We start from the raw sequence: 22,767 nt of genomic DNA, 5'->3' as shown, positions 1-22,767 counted from the left end.
GTTCCATGTTTGTGAGTCTGATGTTGTCTACAGAGATGACGGGGGCAGAGCAGGCACATTTCTGTTGGGTGGGGGTTGGTAGAGGACGTGGGTCTTTTTTATGTTAAGGGCCAGGCCAAACTTTTGCAAAGGCATCCAGTATGCTCCGTAGTTCCTCTTCTACGAAGGACACTAAGGCGTCGTCTGTGTACTGCAGCTCTGTGATGGATGTAGTGGTGGTTTTACCTTTAGCCTTGAATCTGTTAATATTCAGAAGACTCCCGTCAGTCCTGTACGTGATTTTGACTCCCTGAGGCAGATTGGGACTCGCGAGGTGGAGGATGGTGGCAATGAAGACAGAGAACAGGGTTGGGGCAATGACACAGCCTTGTGTAATTCCCGTGTGGATCTCGAAGGACTCTGGCTCATCTCCATAACTGCTGAGTACTCTAGCTCAGTGTTTCTCAACCGGGGGTCCGCGGACCCCTAGTGGTCCGTGGTGTAATTGCAAGGGGTCCGTGAAAATAAAATATCTTTAAAAAAAAAAGATCCTATGACATTTATAGAAATAGGATTATTTTACTCAAATGTGACCGAGACCTTTATCTACCTAAACTATAAAGGGTAACAGGACTTTTTTCTCTAATTACATCTGTTTCACAAGTGTCATTTATTGTATTTTAATAAGAGATCTCGCTCCCATTTGCATTGTTAAAAGTTACTGCACAAAAATTCTGTTGTTACATATATCTGAAAGTTACTGAATACATATTCTGTTTTGTTACATATATCTGAAAGTTACTGAATACATATTCTGTTTTGTTACATATATCTGAAAGTTACTGAATACATATTCTGTTTTGTTACATATATCTGAAAGTTACTGAATACATATTCTGTGTTGTTACATATATCTGAAAGTTACTGAATACATATTCTGTTTTGTTACATATATCTGAAAGTTACTGAATACATATTCTGTCTTGTTACATATATCTGAAAGTTACTGCATAAGAATTCTGTTTTGTTAACTATATCTAAGTTACAACTGAAAGCTCTTATTTTTGCCCCAAAGAGTGAATAAATGCTATAATGCAATTTAAAATGCAGTTTCTACTGTTTCTATCAAATTGCAACCCCCCTCCCCCAATATCAGGTGGAGGGGTCCTCAGGGTAGATCAAAAATACGCAGGGGGTCCAGGACCCCAAAAAGGTTGAGAACCACTGCTAACATCATGTAGTAGTCGTAGTACTCTGATATATTTGTCAGGGCCGCCTGTTTTTCACAGAACTAGCCAGAGGGCCTGGTGGTTTATGGAATCAAAAGCTTTGGTTAAGTCTGTTCAAGCCATGTACAATAGATTCAGTTCCTGGGCTGTTTCTTGGAGTTGGCGAGCAGTAAATATCATGTCCATGGTGCCTCTGTTAGGACAAAAACCACTCTGGGATTCTGGCAGAATTTGACACACACAACCACACACAACCACACACACACACACACACACACACACACACACACACACACACACACACACACACACACACACACACACACACACACACACACACACACACACACACACACACACTTTCACCAAAACTAATTAATAACTGCGTGTCTTTGTTGTGAACAGAATGATACGAGGTCATCGTGTTAAGTTTTTTACTGGAAGTAAGTCTGTAGTATTGAATACACATTTCCAATTGAGTAACTAATGTCACATATTATTTAACGCATAAGTAACGTTTTACCTGTTAACGTTTTACCTTTACCGTTGCATATTATTTATTATCATTACATATTATTTATTATTAATTAACATTACTTATCAGGGGCACTTCTAGGCATAGGCAACCTAGGCAGCCCCCTAGGGTGCCAACTACGGAGGGGGGGGGGGGCCCACAACCTGCTCCTTAAAAAAACCAAACATATATATATATATGTACATATATATTGGGGGCAATTTAATCGACATGTATTTTTAATGATTATAAAATTAAATAACACGCATTAAGACTTATTTGTTAAGAGTGAGATGATGAATGAGATGCACCTGTTGTTAATATTTGATTGCACGTAAGTAAATATTTTGTGTTGTTTTTTTATTTCTTAATATTTTCTAATTATTTATTTTATAACTGCACACAATATGTTGAGTCTCCTTTTTATGTTTACCTTTTTTGCACAGCTGCCGTTCCACTTTCACTTATTTCATGTTGAAAATAATACAATTAAAAAGTGTTATTTCCACTGAAGATGGCGCTTTTCCTTGGTGGGGGGGGGGTCTCACCCAGGGCGCCAGAATAGCCAGAAACGCCACTGCATATTAGTTGCTGTTTAAACGTATGCCGGGTCGGGGTGGAGATGCCGTTACAGCGTACCGAACACTAGAGGCCGCCACTGAGCCATGTCATTCAGCTCCGGACAAACGTGAGCGGTGAGTCAATGTGTCTTTTATCGGCTGTCGGGGCCTGTACTGCTGCCTGTACTACTGGCTGTACTGCTGGCTGTACTGCTGCCTGTACTACTGCCTGTACTACTGCCTGTACTGCTGGCTGTACTGCTGCCTGTACTGCTGCCTGTACTGCTGCCTGTACTGCTGCCTGTACTGCTGGCTGTACTACTGGCTGTACTGCTGGCTGTACTGCTGCCTGTACTGCTGCCTGTACTGCTGCCTGTACTACTGCCTGTACTGCTGGCTGTACTGCTGCCTGTACTGCTGGCTGTACTGCTGCCTGTACTACTGCCTGTACTGCTGCCTGTACTGCTGCCTGTACTGCTGGCTGTACTGGCTGTACTGGCTGTACTACTGGCTGTACTGGCTGTACTGGCTGTACTGCTGGCTCTACTGGCTGTACTACTGGCTGTACTGGCTGTACTGGCTGTACTACTGGCTGTATTGGCTGTACTGCCGGCTGTACTGGCTGCACTGGCTGTACTGGCTGTACTGGCTGTACTGGCTGTACTACTGGCTGTACTGGCTGTACTACTGGCTGTACTGGCTGTACTGCTGGCTGTACTGGCTGTACTGGCTGTACTACTGGCTGTACTGGCTGTACTGGCTGTACTGCTGGCTGTACTGGCTGTACTGGCTGTACTACTGGCTGTACTGGCTGTACTACTGGCTGTACTGGCTGTACTGGCTGTACTACTGGCTGTACTACTGGCTGTACTGGCTGTACTGGCTGTACTACTGGCTGTACTGGCTGTACTACTGGCTGTACTGGCTGTACTGGCTGTACTACTGGCTGTACTGGCTGTACTACTGGCTGTACTACTGGCTGTACTGGCTGTACTACTGGCTGTACTACTGGCTGTGCTGGCTGTACTACTGGCTGTACTGGCTGTACTGGCTGTACTGCTGGCTGTACTGGCTGTACTGGCTGTACTACTGGCTGTACTGGCTGTACTACTGGCTGTACTGGCTGTACTGGCTGTACTACTGGCTGTACTGGCTGTACTGCTGGCTGTACTGGCTGTACTACTGGCTGTACTGGCTGTACTGGTATGATGATGAAATTGACCTCACACGGACGAGTTTGACACCCTGAGTCCCACGGATGAAATCCTCCGCAAGTCCACTTAAATACTTGGGAGACGCAAACAAGTCCCCGTGGAGGCGCAAAGTGTACAGTAACGCTAGTTGCGTAACAACGCTCACATTTCCCAAAAGCGGCGCCAGCGGAAAATAGCGCCCAATGTACTTTGAAGACGGACCAAAAAGCAAGACAGGATCGAGGGAAACACCCGGTGGCTCTTGACTCCAACCTGTCGCATATCGCCATTCAAATCATGTCGTCAGAGCACGTTTTCCTTTTACCAAGTTGGCCATATTTCCTCCGAAGCGCGCGTGCCGTCGGAACATCTGCCCGTGACGTGACAACGACGCCCCCCCCCCCCACACACACGCGTGTTTAGCCGCATGTGCGGGAAACGGACGGCGTCCGGAATTCCCCTGTGGAAGTGACCGGACTTCTTCGCGGGGGGGGGGGGGGGGACATTTTGTCATTCACCGGTTCCGACTCGGCTCGCCCCGTCGCGGTCACCCCGCCGGATCTGTTGCACGGCGGCGGAGGAGGAGGAGGGAGGGAGGATGGGCGCGCATCGTTACGGCGACATGATGGGGAGGAGAGGCTCCGGGGCGCGCGGCTCCAGCTGTCAGTAGTCTCCACACCTCCTGACGACTCCCGCACGTCACCCCGCCCCGTCTGCCGCCTCCTCCCTACAACCTTTATTGCGACCATCCCTTTGAGCGATCCTGAGCGGAGGGGGAGAGAGCGAGGGAACGACAGAGAGAGAGGGGGGGAGAGAGGGGAGGAGAGAGAGAGAGTACAAGGCAGAAATACATGCGGGCTCCAACATCACCTAGGCTACCTGCTCCAGCCAAGCACTCGGGGAGAAGGACGCACAGATGCACGGCTGCACGCAAGCGTGCGCACGCGTGCCAGCTCGCTGAGAGAGACGCGATAAAACGGCGAGAGCCGCAAATCCCCCCAAAAAAAAAAAAAAAATCGGGAGTAAGAGTTGCCCCGCCGAGGAGCGAGTGGGGCAGGAATTTCTCCGCCGAGCGGCTCGACGAGTACGTGAGTGCGCGTCGAGAGGAGTCATGCATCTGAACCGAGAGGAAGGCAACAGCCAAGGTGAGTAGTGGAAGAGACCAGCAGCCTCCGGGGGAGAGTTGTCATCCCTGCTCTCCGTATCCCTTTAGTTCAAATAAGCTCTCGCGTTGGTTCCAGAACGCCCTTGAGTGTGACATGTTGTTTCCAAGTCATGATGGTGAGGACGATGGGGGGTCGGTCGTTGCAACAAGCTGTCAGCAACAGCTGATTTCTACTTGTAATCAGCACGGGCCTGTGCTCTTGTTGTGTCGTTACGAAACGCTCCGCGAAGGGACGCTGCGTACGCCGAGAGGTGGTGGCAATGTGGCGGCTGTCAGCACGCCGGCCGGGAGACCGAGACACTTGAGCACTTGTTGTGCTGGCGATCCGACGGCGGCGTGCGGATCGATGTTCCTTTTACGCGAGGCGACCCGAGTTGAGACGCGCGCAAGGTCATCCGTCCCTCCGTCACCTCGCCGTTTTGACGGGGTGCACACGTTTGGATGGTTTGTGTGTAACCGGCGCGCCGCGCCACCTAGACCGAGGCTGGACTGGCGTCCTCCCATCCCGGCTCAGGAATCGTTCCGAGCTTCGTTAGGTTGAATAGCGCCGGTCTAGACCCTTAACGGGCGATGCGTAACGACGGAAATCAACAGGGTCGATAATTGCCCTTTCTGTCAAAGCTGGGCGGCGTTACGCGTATCGTGCGAGCTGGGTGGGGGTCGAGGTCACAGAGGGAACACCTGATGCTGGAGGAAATCTGGTCCCGGTACTTCCCGGACGCCAACGTTTCCCCCCCCCCCCCAAACGAACATCTGAGCACAACGCGTCCGGCACCAAAGACCACCAAGAGGTGGAGGCAGTGGTGGAGCTAGAGATTTTTTTTCCTGGGGTGGCAAGACTGTGTCCCAGAGGTGGCAGCTGCCACCCACTTTGCCACCCTGTAGATCCGCCCCTGGATGGAGGAGAGGTTTTGTTCCACCTACAGTAGGAAGTCACGACTAGTCCTCGGACTAATTCCCCACCGAGACTTGGGGAGCCCCGGTTCAGCGTTTTGGTGAAACGTGTGTCTTGTCATTAGCTGACTACGCTGCCCTGGGTCTATGACGTCAGAGTTGGAGTAACATAATCAGACGCGTTGTTTTAATATGGGGGCTCTCATTCGGATAACGAGCAGGGCCGCTTCTGGGGATTCTGGGGCGCCTAATAAACTGTAATGCTGCCCCCCCTCCCACCCCGTGGTGTATTTAAAGCTAGGGTAGGCAATTTAATGTAGGAGCTTTTTGTTGTTGTTGCTGCTATATTGGTTGAAATTGTGTTTACATCCCGACAGCAATCCATAAATAAAATGCGGGTGGCGTGGCGGTCTATTCCATTGCCTACCAACAGGGGGATCGCCGGTTCGAATCCCCGTGTTAACTCCGGCTTGGTCGGGCGTCCCTACGGACACAATTGGCCGCGTCTGCGGGTGGGAGGCCGGATGTGGGTATGTATCCTGCTCGCTGCACTAGCGCCTCCTCTGGTCGGTCGGAGCGCCTGTTCGGGGGGGGGGGGGACTGGGGGGAATAGCGTGATCCTCCCACGCGCTGTGTCCCCCCTGGCGAAACTCCTCACCGTCAGGTGAAAAGAGGCGGCTGGCGACTCCACGTGTATGGGAGGAGGCATGTGGTAGTCTGCAGCCCTCCCCCGGATCGGCAGAGGGGGTGGAGCAGAGACCGGGACATCTCAAAGAGCGGGGTAATTGGCCAAGTACAATTGGGGAGGAAAAGGAGTGGGGGGGGGGGGATAAAATAAATAAATAAAATAGTCTGACAAAAAAGTAATAATCAAAAATAATGAGCAACAAGATGGCCTGTCCACATATCATCGTTTCAGAGAGAGAGGGCGTTCCTATTGGCTGTTCCACTAATGCGGACGTGTCACTGGCTGTATACGTTTGAATTACATGCCCGTGCTCACCCGGTGGGAGGGGCTTAGGACAGAGGGGGGAGGGGGAGAGCTGCAGGAGGAGGGCTGTATTTTCAAACTCTGGCTTCTCTTTTTCGTAACACTACCTACCCCCCCTTTTTCTCCCCAATTGTACTTGGCCAATGACCCCACTCCACCGAGCCGCTGCTCCACCCCCTCTACCCATCCGGGGAGGGCTGCAGACTACCACATGCCTCCTCCCATACATGTGGAGTCGCCAGCCGCGTCTTCTCACCTGACAGTGTGGGGTTTCACCAGGGGGGGTGTAGCGTGTGGGAGGCTCACGCTACTCCCCCGATTCCCCTTCCCTCTAAAAGGGCGCCCTGACCGACCAGAGGGGGCGCTAGTGCAGCGACCAGGACACATACCCACATCCGGCTTCCCACCCGCAGACACGGCCAACTGTGTCTGTAGGGACGCCCTGCCAGGCCGGAGGTAACACGGGGATTCGAACCGGCGATCCCCGTTTTGGTAGGCAACGGAATAGCCCGCTAAGCTAGCCGGACGCCCCAGGGCTCCTTACTGGTTAACACCCTGTGAAAGTGTTCCCACCTATCCCCCCCTCCAGGCACCTGATAGGGCAGCACAGTTCTGGCCCAACCCAGTCTCACACACTAGATATTCGTTCACCACGTTTCTGAGCTTCTCAGCGTCCTGTTACATGATGCAGGTCAGCTAGTCTCACCACTTCATGACACACACAAACACACACACACACACACACACACACACACACACACACACACACACACACACACACACACACACACACACACACACACGCACACACACACACACACACACACGCACACGCACACACGCCCGGTCTCGCGCTGCAATGTGGAGGGTGTTTCACACCAGTAATGATGCATGAGGACATTGCTGAGGACACCTGCTCAGACCACCTGGTTTAGTTTTTTTTAGGGGGGGGGGGTTCCCCCTTTTTTCTTCCCAATTGTATCCGGCCAATTACCCCTCTCTCCCGAGCCGTGCCGGTCGCTGCTCCACCCCCTCCGGCGATCCAGGGGAGGGCCGCAGACTACCACCCGCCTCCTCCCAAACGTGTGGCGTCGTCGGCCGCTTCTTTTCACCTGACAGTGAGGAGTTTCACCTGGGGGACGTAGCGCGTGGGAGGACCACGCTATGCCCCCCCAGCCCCCCCCCCAGCCCGAACAGGCTTTGGGTTGGGTTTAGGTTTGGGTTAAGGTCAGGGTAAAGACCTGGGGAGGCAAGCGAAGGGCTCTGATCTGTGGCGAGTGTAAATTAAGGTCACAAGCAGGTCTCGGCAGATGTCCCCGATTATGTCTCGACTCGTCGCCGCATTGATATGCATCATATGCATGGCGGCGCAAGGTATGCGATCGGCTCGTTCTGGGAATTGCAAATAAGCTGTACACGAAGGTTGTGTTGTCTGCGAGACCGGGCCTGATGACTTGTTTAGCGGGTGATTTTTTTTGTGCCTTTCCCAATGTTTCTGTCAATAGCATGCTAATATTGGTGTGAGATCAATCAATCAATCAATCAATCAATCAATCAATCAATCAATCAATCAATCAATCAATCAATCAATCAACCAATCAATCAATCAATCAATAAACCAATCACTTTATTGCACCAAATGGGAAACTTGTGAGCAGTCAGGATTACCAACACACCCTGCAAGAGGAGTGACAGTACTCTGCAAGAACGGCACCCACATCAGCAGAGCATCAATACCCCCACCCTAACGGTTGGTGCATGTTTTATATGCACCAGGCAGTGGGATTATTTCCCGGGGAACGCATCTTTGCTTTCACCAGCAGTGACACACACCGTTTGTGCGGTGTCAAGAGTTTCCCATTTAAAACTCTGTCATGGCAGATTGTGCGAGCGGCGGCGGCGGAGTATCCTGTAAAAGATGGAGCGCCGTGGTCCCATTTCCTGGAGGCCTCGCGGCCTCATTGTCAGATGCGCTTTCACCAGGGACAAGTCACCGTCTCGCAGCCACCACAAGTGATTCCATGATTACATGGCAGCCTTGAGTGAGTGAGTATCGGGGGTGTGTGTGTCTGTGTGTGTGTGTGTGTTTGTGTGTAATAGAAAGTGAGCGAGCGATGATGAGAGCGAGGCGGAGAGGGAGTTTCTGAAACAGACCTGCCTGTGTACAAGCCTTCAGCAAATAGGGGGGACGTGTCGAGCTGCTCCGGGTCCGTCTTAAAGAACACCACCTGTCCTTTGGTTTTTACTCAGGTGTAGCATATGACTAAGACGGTCAGGAAGGTCCACTACAACAACCACCATAGCAACACAACTGGTGATCAGAAATACTATCAGCGAATGCGGGCGTCCGGGTGGTGTGGCGGTCTATTCCGTTGCCTACCAACACGGGGATCGCCGGTTCGAATCCCCATCGGGTGTCCCTTACAGACATGATTGGCTGTGTCTGCGGGTGGCAAGCCGGATGTGGGTATGTGTCGCTGCACTAGCGCCACCTCTGGTTGGTTGGGGCGCCTGCTCGGAGGGGGAACTGGGGGGGGAATAGCGGGACCCTCCCACCTGCTACGTCCCCCTGGCGAAACTCCTCACTGTCAGGTGAAAGGAAGCGGCTGGCTGCTCCACATGTACGGGAGGAGGCATGTGGTAGTCGGCAGAGGAGGTGGAGCAGCGACCGGCTCGGAAGAGCGGGGTAATTGGCCAAGCACAATTGGGGAGGAAAAAGGGGGGGGGAAATTTGATTGATTGACTGACTGACTGATCAGCTCTTCCACTGCAGCTCAACAGAACCGGATCTGATTTACCTTAAAGCCCGTCAGTTCAGATGGAAGAGGTCAGTGGTCGACGTCGCAGTTTTAAAACGCGGAAGCCTGCGGTCTAGGTTGGGTTGTGGAAGTGCCTCTGGGTAAACTTGGCAACGCAGAAAAGACATCTAATGCCATTTCTGGCAGAGGCGGTCCATCCGGAGAAGGCCGTTGGGAGCGCATACCGCAACTGTGAAAAGGCCAAGACGCTCAGCGGCAGCTTTGCCATTTCCAAAGGCCTCGCAGTCCTCCATGCACTTGTTCTGCTGGTTCTGTGTTTTAACGAGGCGACCGCTGGCCTCCTCTCACCGCTACCCCGCCTCTCTTGCTAATCACCCGTCAGTACCCTATTATTTCATTGTATTTTTTTTCTTTCCCCCCCTTTTCCCCCCAATTGTAACCGGCTAATTACCCCACTCTTCCAACCCGTCCCGGTCTCTGCTCCACCCCCCTCTGCTCCGATCCGGGGAGGGCTGCAGACCACCACATGCCTCCTCCCATACATGTGGAGTCACCAGCCGCTTCTTTTCACCTGACAGTGAGGAGTTTCACCTGGGGGACGTAGCGCGTGGGAGGACCACGCTACCCCCCCCTCCGACCGACCAGAGGGGGCGCTAGTGCAACGATCAGGAGACATACCCACATCCGGCTTCCCACCTGCAGACACGGCCAGGTGTGTCTGCAGGGACGCCCGATCAAGCCGGAGGTACCACAGGGATCCGAACCGGTGCTCCCTGTGTTGGTAGGCAACGAAACAGAGCGCTACGCCATCCGGACGCCCCCTTACCCTGACTTTTTAATGAAGTAACGATAATTTGTTCAACATTTTCTTTATGCGTCCAACTAAGCTGTGTTTTTGATTAATTTTTTTTTTTTACATTTTATTAAGAAATCTCAGAAACTCATCTCAACTCGGACGTGGTGTAAACACAGTTCTCTCTCTAACATACACATGAATGAGGCCACGCATTAGCTGATTGGCTCCAGTAACACTAACGTCCTCTGATCCACCCGTCCTCATGACTCTTATTACTGGCTGTTTTTTTAGGCGGCTCTAACACGTATCTGGTAAAACCTGAGTGATATCATAACAGGACCGCTGGTCAAGCTTTGCTTCCCTCCATTTGGCAGGCTGGCACCAGATTTGAACAAGCTGCCTCAGACAAAGCTCGGCACGCTGGCAGAGGCCTGCCGTTCTCCCACAGACACCAGGCAGAGACGGACGCTGTGCAGAACCGGCATGCGGATGCACGTCTTGTGAAAGACCAGCACTCGCCTGTCCGTAGCTGTAGGTTGACTTCCCCTCGTATTCTGAATAATGCAGGCAGCCTTTCCTCCTCTCTCTGTTATGTCATCGATAATTTATGCACGTACGGTGATGTCATTCGTCGACTCGACAGCACGGCCTGCTACTATTATTGTATTCAACATGGAGGCGATTACAGACTGACCGACGCCCTTCATGCATCATGGGCACGAGGAAATATCGTCCTGGTAACTCGTAAACCAACTCCATGTGCATTTTGGTGTGTGTGTGTATGTGTGTGTGCTGATGGAGGTTATGCCCATGACGGTGTAGCAGCTGTAAGATGGTTGCTCACAGACTGGAGAACACCAGTCACACCAGCAATCAGGACCTGCACATTTATCCTACCAGAGGCAGCACAGGGCAGTCAGTTCACACACACACTGGCAGTGCCCTTACAGCGGTTGGCACACGTGTATCTGAAATCAGCAGTTGAAAGTACAGGCAAACACGAAAATAATAAGTAAAACTAGTGTAACGTGCATGGATGAGAAGACCCGCTGGCCGCTGGCTGGCGGGTCTGACCCTTTAGTCGAGCGGTTAGCGATGCCTCCTGCGGTGCGGGCGATGCGGGTTCGCGTCCCGGCCGCGGCAGTTCCTGTGGTTGCGTCGTCGTCCCCCCCCCCCCCGAATTCGCTACATTGGTGTCAGAAGTGGGATGGAGCGACCGTAAGGCCATCGGAAGCGCATGCGCCCTGAGGCGTGAAGGAGCTGATATGCTTAAGCGCGGGGACGCGCTTCCCGAAGGAGGAGGGGTATTGTCACGTGCATGGATGAGAAGTCACGTGCATGGATAAGAAGACACGCTGGCCGCTGGTTGGCGGGTCTGACCCTTTAGTCGAGCGGTTAGCGATGCCTCCCGCGGTGCGGGCGATACGGGTTCGCGTCCCGGCCGCGGCAGTTCCTGTGGTTGCGTCGTCCCCCGAATTCGCTACAATATAACGATAACACGAACAACATACCGACTCAGCCACAACGGCATCGGGAACGCTCCATCTGGAGCCTTACGACAAGGACTTGACAAAGATGGCTAGGCTAAGTCCCAGCTCCCAGTCGAGCAGCTTCCTTCTCAGAGCTGTTTATACTAACCTGGAGCTCCTTTTCTGCCTGGGCTCCTCGTTGACTATGGAGCAGCTCTGAATTTTACATCTGGGCGACATTACAAATTGAAGTCTCAACTCCTGTGGGTTCTGGTTGGCAGCAAGAAGTTTTACAATGCATGACAACGACTTGACTCTCCTATAATTTAACTCATGAATGACTTATGACTTTTTATAAACGCTCTTAAACACTGTAGTGCTTTGCGGAACACGGGACAACGCTAGCAAGTCGTACTGGCTATTTCCATAAGCTTCCCATGAGCAACCCTGAGAGACTGTTTCGGTCACTAGTCTGCAGAGGTTTTCTGACGTCTCTCTTACCTGCAAGATAAACCGGCTGTAAATGTCAGCGAGGCCGGGGAGCAATGTGCAAAAAAAAATATTAAATTATTATTGTAACCGGTTATTTTCTTGCCCGGTACGGGATTCGATACGGGGTGTACTGCACCACAAGGCGACGTCACTAAAGGATCAGACCCGTTAGCTAGGGGCTAACGTGTCTTATTAGTGGTTTACAGTCGTCACCCTCCCCGGAAGCGCGCCCTCGCGCTTGTTCTTCCCGCGCTCCGAAGAGACTTCTGAGGATCTGCACACTTCCGGATCCCACCGCTGCCACCAATGTAACCGGTTACTTTGTTGCCCGGTGCGGGATTCGATACGGGGTGTACTGCACCACAAGGCGACGTCACTAACCGCTCGGCTAAAGGCTCAGACCCGTTAACTAGGGACTAATGTGTCTCATTAGTAGTTTACATTATTAATTCCTCAACTGTTTTCTGAGGTAATACCTTGGTATTATCAGCACCCACATTCATTGTGAACTGTCTTGTTAACATGACAGTTTTAAAAAAATGGATAATATAATAATATAATAGGCTGCAATCTTATTAGAGAGATCGTACTAGAACAAGGGGGGGGGCGAGAGAGCGAGAGAGAGAGCTGTAATTCGGTGCTAATGGTTATATATTTTTATCCCCTGTTCCACTCAGTGTCACAGTGTGGGGGACACCAGCTACCTGGATTTCAGACTTAAGGAACCAGACTGTACGGCCATGAAATAAGAGCGATTGATCCGTCCTATTGATTGGCGTGTGTGAGTGTGTGCGTGTATTTTATATATATATATATATATATATATATATATATATATTTGCAACCACAAATGCAAAAGATTGAAAAAGACACAAAAGGGATGGGTGGATAAATGAGGACAGACACAATGTGACGACTTAAACAACGTATATGGAGATCTGGGGGGTGGGGGGGGTGGGGTTAATGGCTGGGGTGCGAGTGTGAGCGCTGCAGCAGAGCAGCGTGTGACTGTCATGTTAGGCCACAGAGCGCTCCAGGTGGGACACCTCCACGTTACCTCAGTCAGCTGTCACACTGATTTACCCCATGCAGCCCATCTGGAATTGAGGCTATCATGGAAATTGAAGTCTGTGTGTGTGTGTGTGTGTGTGTGTGTGTGTGTGTGTGTGTGTGTGTGTGTGTGTGTGTGTGTGTGTGTGTGTGTGTGTGTGTGTGTGTGTGTGTATGTGTGTGTGTGTGTGTGTGTGTGTGTGTGTGTGTGTATGTGTGTGTGTGTGTGTGTGTGTGTTAGGGGGAGTGTGTGCATGCACACGCGCGTGTATGTTCTCTTACGTAACTCTCTGGTACAGCAGAGTCGTACCGTGTCTCAGATCTGTGTGTGTGCGTGCGTGTGCGTGCGTGTGCGTGCGCGTGCGTGCGTGTGCGTGTGTGTTTCGGCGTGCAAACTCAAGCTACTGCCCTTCTGGTCTGAATCGCTCCCTCCGAGCACTCCAGCATCCTCGCTGCTCCTCTCCTCCTTCCCTTTTCTCTCATCGTGTTTTCCCTCCTTCCACTGTCTTTTTTTTTCTATTAGCCTTTCTCTCTCCTGCCTCCCCCCTCCTCCCCCTCTTTCCTATCACATGCTGTCATTTTCACTCTCCGTGACGTTAACCGTCTCGTCCCCGGCTCCGTGCTCCTCTACTTGACCCTCGTCGCCGGTCCTGTGTGCAGAACAGAGACGGCGGGGAGGATGCGGGGCTCTGCAGAGGCTCTGTCACCACCAGCAGCCGTGTGGGCTGAGAGCGATACCGGCAGGAACTGAGGCTGATAGTAAACGACAGAAATAGATAATTGGAGGCAGAAGCAGAGGAAGAGGGGAGGAAGAGGCAGTCTAGCTTTTGAGAGAATATCTTATGTTGTGCCTTCCCAGAAGTCGGTGCTTTTGAGAAGGGAGCAGAACAGAGCGAGATGGGGGGAGAGAGAGAGAGAGAGAGAGAGAGAGAGAGAGAGAGAGAGAGAGAGAGATGAGAGAGAGAGATGGGGGAGAGACAGATGGATAGAGAGCGAGACAGCTAGACAATGAGAGAGAGCGAGATGGAGAGCGAGAGAGAGAGATGAGAGAGAGAGAGATGGGGGAGAGAGAGATGGATAGAGAGCGAGATGGAGAAAGAGATGGGGAGAGAAAGACAGAGAGATGGGGAAAGAGATGGAGAGAGTGAGAGACATGGAGAAAGAGAGATGGACAGAGAGAGCGAAATGGGGAGAGAGAGAGATACAGTGAGAGAGAGAGAGATAGAGAGATGGAGACAGAGCGATGGAGAGAGAGAGAGAGATGGAGAAAGGGAGAATGAGAGCGAGACAGCTAGACAATGAGAGAGAGAGAGAGAGAGAGAGAGAGAGAGAGAGAGAGAGAGAGAGAGAGAGAGATGGAGAGCGAGAGAGAGAGAGAGAGACAGTGAGAGAGAGATGAGAGAGAGAGATGGGGGAGAGAGAGATGGAGAAAGAGATGGGGAGAGAAAGACAGAGAGATGGTGAAAGAGATGGAGAGAGTGAGAGACATGGAGAAAGAGAGATGGACAGAGAGAGCGAAATGGGGAGAGAGAGATACAGTGAGAGAGAGAGATGGAGAGAGATGGAGAAAGAGAGATGGAGAGAGACAGCGAAATGGGGAGAGAGAGAGAGATACGGTGAGAGAGAGAGATAGAGAGATGGAGAGAGAGAGATGGAGAAAGAGTGAGATGAAGAGAGAGAGACATGGAGAAAGAGACAAAGAGAGAAAAATGGCGAGAGACAGTGAGAGAGGGAGAGAGACAGCGAAATGGGGAGAGAGAGAGAGAGATGGAGATGGAGATAGAGAGATGGAGAGATACAGTGAGAGAGAGAGAGATGGAGATGGAGATAGAGAGATGGAGAGAGAGAGATACAGTGAGAGAGAGGGAGAGACAGTGAGAGAGGGAGAGACAGTGAGAGAGGGAGAGAGACAGCGAAATGGGGAGAGAGAGAGATACAGTGAGAGAGGGAGAGAGAGAGAGATGGAGAGATGGAGAGCGATAAATGGAGAGAGAGAGACAGAGAGAGAGATGTAGGGAGATATGTAGAGAGAGATGCTTTTTAATCAGTGATCTCATCGCAGCTCCACCGGCCTCCAGAGACGGAAGAGGCAAAACAGTGAAAAGAGGAGGAGGAGGAGGAGGAAGGAGGGAGGGAGGAAGGAAGGAACGGTGACACAAAGAAGCGGATGTGCGTGTCTGACACCGATTCGGTTGGCGGACACGCTGCTTCGTCCGCTTCGTCTAAACGCTGGCAGAAATACCAAACCACAGGGCTTTTGCAGCTTCTGAAAGACCAGTTCTGTGTTGCGGGGTATGCTATGTCCTGCCCGCTACCCTCCCGTGGCCAAAACCCCCACGTCCCCTGCCGTCCGACGACCACGGCGTTTAGCTGCCGGGCCTCCAGCGTTGAGCGAAACCCTCACCAGCAGCACAGGGACGTGACTAAATAAAGAGACACCTGCGCCGGGACGGCCGGTAGTGGATAAGGACGTGGCCTGGGAAATGTTGGACGCAGGACCAGCACAGGACTCTCCGGAGGAAACAGAGCCACGAGCACGCTGTCCAGACACGGCGCTCTCACTCGTCATGTGTGATGATGAGCGATGAAGGCCGGGCTGCGGGGTGACATCATTACCCTGCTCCTCTCTTTGAGCCGCGGGAACAGTCCTGCATGGGCGATAAGGCCGTGCTCATTACGGGCCTGGCGATCGGCGCCGACGCTGACCTGCAGGCCACGGATAAGGCCCAGAGATGCGGGGGAGAGATAGAAACGAACCAGGGGAGGGTACATAGAGAGGGTTGAGACGGAGGAGGGTTTTCTTTAAGGAGCGAGATAAAGAGAGGTAGTGGAAAACGTAGAGAAATAATTTATAATAAAAAAAAAAAAGGATTATCAATTCCTTTCGCTGGCCACTGCCCCGTCGCAGCCCCCCCCCCCCCCCCGTGGCTCTCAGGGTGAGTTTGGGGGAAGGATGGTTGACCCGTTTGTTCTCTTGCCCAGAAGTGGCTCTACAAACAGACAGCACTCTCGGCAGCACAACCCGCTCTCCTCATATCACATCCACTACGCTACACACAAGACAATGGATGATGGGCAGCATGAATGGATGGATAGATGAATGAATATTAGATGGGTGGATGCATGGATGGATGGATGAAGTGAAAGTGGGTGATGGATGGATGGATGGATGGATGGATGGATGGATGGATGGATGGATGGATGGATAGATCAACAGAGGATGGTCATAGATGGACTGATGGATATAAGATGGATGATGGATGGATGGATAGATGATGGGTGACAGATGGATGAAGGAAGGGTGGATAGATAGATAGATGGATGTATGGATGGATGGAGGGAGGGATTGATGAATGAATAGAAGGAGGGATGGATGGATAGATGATGGTTGATAGATGGATGGTTAATGGATGGATGGATGGGTGTGTAGATGAATGAATAGTTGGAGGAATAGTTGGATGGATGGATGAATGGATGATGAATGGATGGCTGGATGGGTGGGTGGGTAGATGAATGAACAGATGGAGGAATAGTTGGAGGGATGGATGGATGGGTGGGTGTGTAGATGAATGAATAGATGGAGGAATAGCTGGATGGATGGGTGGATGGGTGTGTAGATGAATGAATAGTTGGAGGAATAGTTGGATGGATGGATGGATGGATGGATGATGAATGGATGGATGGATGGATGGATGGGTGGGTGTGTAGATGAATGAATAGATGGAGGAATAGTTGGATGGATGGATGGAGGGATTGATGAATAATAGATGGAGGGATGTATGTATGGATGGATAGATGATGGGTAATAGATGGATGGAGGGATGGATGATGAATGAATGGATGGCTGGATGGGTGGGTGTGTAGATGAATGAATAGTTGGAGGAATAGTTGGATGGATGGATGGATGGATGGATGGATGGATGGATGGATGGATGATGAATGGATGGATGGATGGATGGGTGGGTGGGTAGATGAATGAATAGATGGAGGAATAGCTGGATGGATGGATGGATGGATGGAGGGATTGATGAATGAATAAATGGAGGGATGTGTGTATGGATGGATAGATGATGGTTGATAGATGGATGGATGATGAATGCATGGATGGCTGGATGGGTGGGTGTGTAGATGAATGAATAGATGGAGGAATAGCTGGATGGATGATGAATGGATGGATGGATGGGTGGGTGGGTGGGTAGATGAATGAATAGATGGAGGAATAGCTGGATGGATGGATGGATGGAGGGATTGATGAATGAATAAATGGAGGGATGTGTGTATGGATGGATAGATGATGGTTGATAGATGGATGGAGGGATGGATGATGAATGAATGGATGGCTGGATGGGTGGGTGGGTAGATGAATGAACAGATGGAGGAACAGTTGGAGGGATGGATGGATGGATGGATGGATGGTGGATGAATAGATGGTTGAATGACAGATGGAGGGAAGAAGTGAATTCGGGGAAAAATTCTTAATCGAGCTTTATGGAACACGTGCCTCGCCCAAGATGGCCGACGGCAGATGAGACAGGATATTATGAGAACAGATAGCGGCGGTCTGGCCAGGAACAGATGGTGAGACAGATCTACCCGTCCACAGACTCTTTCTGCCAGTGCAGGACTAGCAGAGACTAGTGTTGTCACACACACACACAGACACACAAAGACACACAAAGACACACAACACACACAGCAGGGTTGGATTCACAAGAGTCCGGCTGCAATACAGATGAGAATGAGAATGATGATGAGAATCTGCAAGTGTAAATTGAGCACCTTTAATACTGCCGACTCCCGTAAAAGCTTCATTTCCTCTCTCTCCTCTGGCTTCTCCTCATCCCCCTCTCCATTGTACAGGCACCACCCCGCGTCTTGTACCACCTGCTCTCCTCCTTCCTCCTCCTCCTCCTCCTTTATTATCTCTTCAGCAGTATCACTGGGAACTGTGTCGTGGTGGTTCACTGTACTGCTAACAAGACTGTAAACCATCACAGACAACAAGTGGCCTGAATGACGGGGGGGGTGGGGGTGGGTGGGGGTGGGGGGGTTGTGCTCATCTTACCCGCTGTGGGTGTTCTTCACCATGTCCAAAAGGGGGGGAAAAAAACAGAACAAATGAAAAGCGTAACTCGGTAAGACTCGTAAATTATGCATCGTCAGGAGCGAGAACGAGAAATAATCATGTGCACTGTCAGGAAATAGCAGGCACTATGCACACCACCCCCCCAACACCCCCCCCCCCACACACACACACACAAGTTATTTTGGGAATACGTGGGCACGTCATCATTTGCAAAGGATGGGTCGGGTCCATCGGCCACGTTAGGCCCAAACTCTGTCGGCTCGACAGGGAAGTCTCGCGGCGTCCACTTTTCCTGACCGCTTCTGAAGAAACCCCATCCTGGTGCATCTGATATGTTAACGACTTGCTGGATGACCTGCCCCCCCCCCCCCACCCAGAATCCCCCCCTGAGCATACGTGCTTGTTAGATATATACGCACCTTTCAACTTTACACTCGTTCTTGTTCTGGAATACTGTCGTACATACTACCGCAAAAAATAAAAGTAAAGAAAAATTTGGCAATGTTGATCCCCCCTCCCCCCCCCCCTTCGCCCGTTCAACCCTCGGGGTGACTGGCACAGTGACGGACGCGACGTGAATTTATTACATCGTGTTTTAAGCCGTGCAAGGTGCGCTGTCAAGCTAAGGAGGAGGACCACGGCCGTTAGGAGAGGAGGAGAGCTGAGGTGGGGAATAATTTTAGGAGTGTAACGGAAAGGGATGTGAACGTGTAGCGCGGTTGTGCTAGAGAGGAGGAGTCTGCTGGTGGACTTGTAGAGGGCCGCCCTCCTGCTGTGACCGGGGAAGGAGGGAGGGCGATGCTGAATGGTGGCTAAACAGTGTGCTGTGTGTGGTATATGTGTATTTTTGTTTGTTTGATTTCTTTGATGTGGTGGTGATGGTGGTGGTGGGGGTCTGTAGGCTGGAAGCCACGCCGAGGCCTCCAGGTTTCCTCACTATTTCCTGTCCTGTCCACCTGTGCCGTAATCTCTGATTCGCGTTTGGTTCTGTAGAGTTCGACGGGCTTGTGAAACGTGTTATTGCCCTATTGGTTTGGTATATGTGTGTGTTGTATTTTGAATGGTTTTTCTATAGAATAAAAGAGGGGGGAGGGGGGGGGGAGTATGGACCAGGCCGGAACTGGCCGTGGCGAGCTCCCGCCAAATCCTCACCTCTGCCCAGTTCCCTCGCTCGGCCTCCTCGGCCTGATTCTCTGGGGGAGCAATCAGCTGCAGCTTGACCGGCGCAGAACCACCACCTGCCGCCGTGTGTGTGATGGCGGCCCCGCCCGCAGCGTCCGGCCTCAGTATGCACATTCTAATGGCGCTCTGGGAAATTAAGCCGCTTCACCAGCTTCACCTCGAGCTGCCAGTCTCACGTCGTGCTCTTCTTCTTCTTGCACTTGATGCCCGGCTGACATTCTCGGCTGTTCTTTCACAACCCCGGTTGACGTAAACCGGGGTTTGAAGAGGGCTCGTGACCCCACCCTCCCTGGATGCGATGGCGGCGGTGGCCTCCCTCCCTCTCTCCCTCTCCCTCTCTCTCTCTCTCCGAAGCGGCCTTGCGACAGCTGAGGATGTGTGCCGGTGTTGCTTCCCTGTGTCACAGAGGGCACAAGGGAGAGACTCATCCAATCAAATAAATAAATAAGTAAACAATTTCACCCCCCCCCCTCTTTTTTCCCCTCCTCAATCGACTCTGTGCATGACTGAGTCCACCGACTTCCGGTTTCTACAGCAGCGGTCACACTAGTTTCCTGCAAGATAAACGTCAACGACGTGCACAGAACTGTCGACAAACTTTCACCTGCACCTACCAGCAAGTTGTACATGTAAGGAAGTGAGTTACACTTAAGCGCCGGCAGGGGGCGATCTTGAATTGTCGGCACGTATTTTTTTCCTTTCGAGCGTGTTTACGACTCTTTTGTCCCTCCGTGGCCACCGTAGAACGGGTTCCGCTTCGTGTTACAAGGTAAGCGCTATTGTTTGCCCGCATAAATGGGTATTTTAGAGTATGTGAAAGGCCCATCGCTGTTAGCTTTTATATGAGATGGCTGTTAATCGTGTCTTTTATGCAACAGATCTGATTTTTGTTTAAAAACGGAGGTTGGAAAAGCGCCATTTGACAGTTTAGTGCGTCGCACGGCTGAGCTAGCTAAACAATGTATTGGTTAACATGATAAGATGTTAGCAGGGTAAGTAGGCCATTACTTTGTTAGTTAATGGTATTTTTTTCATATGGCTCGAGCAATTCTTTGAATGTGATATTTATTTTTGTGGTCTCAGAAACTTACACAAGTTCCGGTTTGTGTTACAAGGACTCCTGTCTCCCGTCTGTACAACCGTCTTCTCCCTCCGTCCGCCCCGGAGTCAATATACAATAACACAACGCAGAGGCTGTTCAAGGGGTGGTCGGGTTGACAGACAAAAGAATAGGGCTACATACGTATCAAGTTACGTCCACAACTGTGAGGCTGAGCGGACGGACGGACGGACGGAATTGTGGACATAACGTGATATGTACAACTTGAAACTTTTCACCCGTTTGCTGGCAGGTGCAGGTGAAAGTTTGTCGACAACTCTGTGCGTTTCGTTGACATTGATCCATGGTAAATCCTGCAGGCATCGCGAAAAATGTGCCGTTGTCAATAGCGCACACCAACAAACAGGAAACTGGTATGACCGCTGCAGTAGAAACCGGAAGTTAGTGGACTACAGTTATGCATGGCGGTTATTGTGTCTGTATGTAACGGTACGGATAGATACAGATTGATATATAGTGTAAACTAACAATAAGACACGTTAGCCCCTAGCCAACGGGTCTGACCCTTTAGCTGAGCGGTTAGTGACGTCGCCTTGTGGTGCAGTACACACCGTATCGAATCCCGCACCGGGCAAGAAAAGAACCGATTACATTGGTGGCAGCGGTGGGATCCGGAAGTGTGCAGATCCTCAGAAGTCTCTTCGGAGCGCGGGAATAACAAAGCGCGAGGGCGCGCTTCCGGGGAGGGTGACGACTGTAAACTACTAATAAGACACGTTAGTCCCCTAGCTAACGGGTCTGACCCTTTAGCCGAGCAGTCAGTGATGTCGCCTTGTGGTGCAGTACACCCCGTATCGAATCCCGCACCGGGCAAGAAAATAACCGGTTACACAAGTATCAGCCCATTCACGCCTCAGGGCGCATGCGCTTCCGATCGCTCCATCCCACTTCTGTCACCAATGTAGCGAATTCGGGGGACAACGCAACCACAGGAACTGCCGCGGCCGGGACGCGAACCCGTACCGCCCGCACCGCAGGAGGCATCGCTAACCGCTCGACTAAAGGCTCAGACCCGCCAGCCAGCGGCCAGCGTGTCTTCTTATCCCTGCACGTTACAATACTTACTGGGACTGGGGCTGAATGTCCTGGGGGTTACAGACCTAGATCTTGTATTCTTTCAGTCGTCCAGGGCAGGCTTACACCAATCACACCCCTACATAGCGGGGCTTATTCCCTGCTATATGTGGGGGGCGCCCGACCAAGCCAGAGCTTAACATGGGGGTTCAAACCGGCGATCCCCATGTTGGTAGGCAACGGAATAGACCGCTACGCTACCCTGACGGCCCCTCATCCAATTTTTATGATAGGAAATTATGCATATTAGCTTCATGTCCTGTCTAGGGAATGTCACGGGGCTCTCCCATTTGACCTTTGCACCGTTCTCGATTCGATCTCCTCGCCCCCTGTTCTTGGATCACCACTAGCCACTGATATCTGGTATTCCCGCCTCTCTCGCCCGTCATCCGCAGTCTGCTCAGCCTCGGAGGACTGCTGTTATTGTTTGCTGCTCGTTTTGCCGGTACTGTAAATGAATGTGGTCTGCTGAGCTGGGAGTCCACCTCTTTGTGCGGGCTTGTTTGTGTCAGGGAGAAAGAGAGACGGAGGGGGGGGGGGGGGGAGAGGGGCTACAACAAACATTTATATGAAATTGGGTCATGTGTCAGTTTAATTGTCAAATTGCGTGCGGCGCTTTTGAGAATGCTGCGCGGCGATTGAAGCCGACAGAGTCATTTCAACCCGGTGATGAAGCGCAGCCGCGCTCCACTTTCTACCTCAAAGCGCCACCCACGCCCCCATCACCAGGCTTTACACGTTATGATTGCCATTACTGGGCTGTTGTCCTCTGTCTATCTACTCACATCTCCCCCAGGGGGAGGAAGATGCAGAAATATAAAGGGGGGGTGGGGTGGGGTGGGGTGGGTGGTGGTGCGCGTGTGGGTGTGTCTTTGTGTATCGATTGAAATAATGGACCCTTCAAACCTTCCGATTCTTTGTGCGTTTGCAATGGATTCCCGCGTGCTTTTTGCAATGACCCCGTAGCAAAATGTTTGTGGTGATTTCGGCATCGACGTGATTCAACCTGGTTTTCCGCCCTCTCCTCACTCGTCTGCCTCCTTCGGGGGGGGGGGGGGTGTCTTCTCCATGTGTCCTAAACTGTTGCCCGTTACATGTACCTACAAGTGATGGGGAGTGGCGCCGGTGCTGCCCCGGAGGCGCCGGTGCCGGAGCAATAGTATGGAGAGCCATCGGAGAGCTGCTCTGGAGCTCTGGGAGAAGCGGAGGGCGGA

General features: G+C 51.6%; 1 protein-coding gene across 1 annotated transcript; it reads right to left on the bottom strand.

Annotated features, from left to right (window-relative positions):
* Positions 1-2,434: 2,434 nt before the first annotated feature.
* Positions 2,435-11,789, bottom strand: LOC130111579 (platelet binding protein GspB-like). Its single transcript, XM_056278807.1, has 2 exons — positions 11,719-11,789; positions 2,435-3,482 (listed from the first exon to the last, which is right to left on the bottom strand). Exons 1-2 carry the CDS (start codon positions 11,787-11,789, stop codon positions 2,435-2,437), a joined length of 1,119 nt encoding a protein of 372 aa, XP_056134782.1.
* Positions 11,790-22,767: the final 10,978 nt, after the last annotated feature.

Source organism: Lampris incognitus, chromosome 4, assembly GCF_029633865.1.
Source record: "Lampris incognitus isolate fLamInc1 chromosome 4, fLamInc1.hap2, whole genome shotgun sequence".
Taxonomy (NCBI): Eukaryota; Metazoa; Chordata; class Actinopteri; order Lampriformes; family Lampridae; genus Lampris; species Lampris incognitus.
Note: the sequence above shows the minus strand (reverse complement) of the source record. Positions and strands in the feature narration are given on the sequence as shown.

What these genes read in the sequence shown, in the direction of transcription:
- LOC130111579 (XM_056278807.1), bottom strand. Translation starts at nt 11,789, where the DNA reads ATGTCGCCCAGATGTAAAATTCAGAGCTGCTCCATAGTCAACGAGGAG. An exon ending in AGGCAGAAAAGGAGCTCCAG is followed by an intron (nt 3,483 to 11,718) that starts GTTAGTATAAAC and finishes TCATCATACCAG; the next exon opens with TACAGCCAGTACAGCCAGTA.